The following is a 777-nucleotide window of genomic DNA, read 5'->3' on the forward strand; positions in this document are numbered from 1 at the left end:
ACCAATGTCAACAACCTCATCTTCCCGTCCGGCATCCGCACGATCGAGCAGGACGCCTTCGACGGTCTCCAGCACGTCGGCCAGCTCAAGCTCAGTTACATGGATCTGTTCGGGCTGCAGGCCTATACCTTCCGCGGCCTCTCGCACGTGCACTCGATCCACATCCAAGAGAGCGACCTCGGCGTGGTGCAGAGGAACGCGTTCACCGGCCTCGTTCACGTCGGTAATCTCAACATGCTCAACAACAAAATCGACCTGATCGAACGTTTGTACCTGAGTCGCAAGAACTACATCAACGTCCTGCGTTTCCACGGTAATCACGTGCTGGAGGCACCGCGCCACGCCAAGGACGTCGTACTCGAGGTGAACACAGTCACCGCGGTCGACAATCATTTCCCCTGTGATTGTCAGGCGCACAATGTCCTCGAGAGCGACTTCGCCCGCGGTAACAGCGTCGAGTTTCAACGCCGCAACTATTGCATCTCGCCGTTCGAGTACAACGGCAAGCCCATGAACGTCGTCGACTTCGACCTCGTCGCGCGATGCCACGATAACGTGGTCCAGGACAATCTCGGCTCAGGCGTCGTCGAGGTGTCCCGTTTCTCAGCACTGCTATTAATCGTCTTCCTGTTCTCGACAAACTTCTTCCGATGAGCGTACTTGCAACTCCTCTTCCGTTTTCCTTTTTCTATTAATTATCATTCCGCAATTTTCATACTCAAAGCGACGATCATTTATACGCACCTACGGCTTATCGGTCGAGAGAGAGAGAGAGAG

General features: G+C 54.6%; 1 protein-coding gene across 1 annotated transcript; it reads left to right on the forward strand.

Moving 5' to 3' along the window:
• Positions 1-3: 3 nt before the first annotated feature.
• Positions 4-765, forward strand: LOC108771244 (uncharacterized; the record flags this gene model as incomplete). The annotated part of the gene is made up of 1 exon (XM_018551604.1): positions 4-765. A coding segment is annotated over one exon (651 nt), but the record flags the coding sequence as incomplete, so codon positions are not given.
• Between the last annotated feature and the right edge of the window lie 12 nt (positions 766-777).

Source organism: Cyphomyrmex costatus, unplaced genomic scaffold (genome assembly GCF_001594065.2).
Source record: "Cyphomyrmex costatus isolate MS0001 unplaced genomic scaffold, Ccosl1.0 C2244383, whole genome shotgun sequence".
NCBI lineage: Eukaryota > Metazoa > Arthropoda > Insecta > Hymenoptera > Formicidae > Cyphomyrmex > Cyphomyrmex costatus.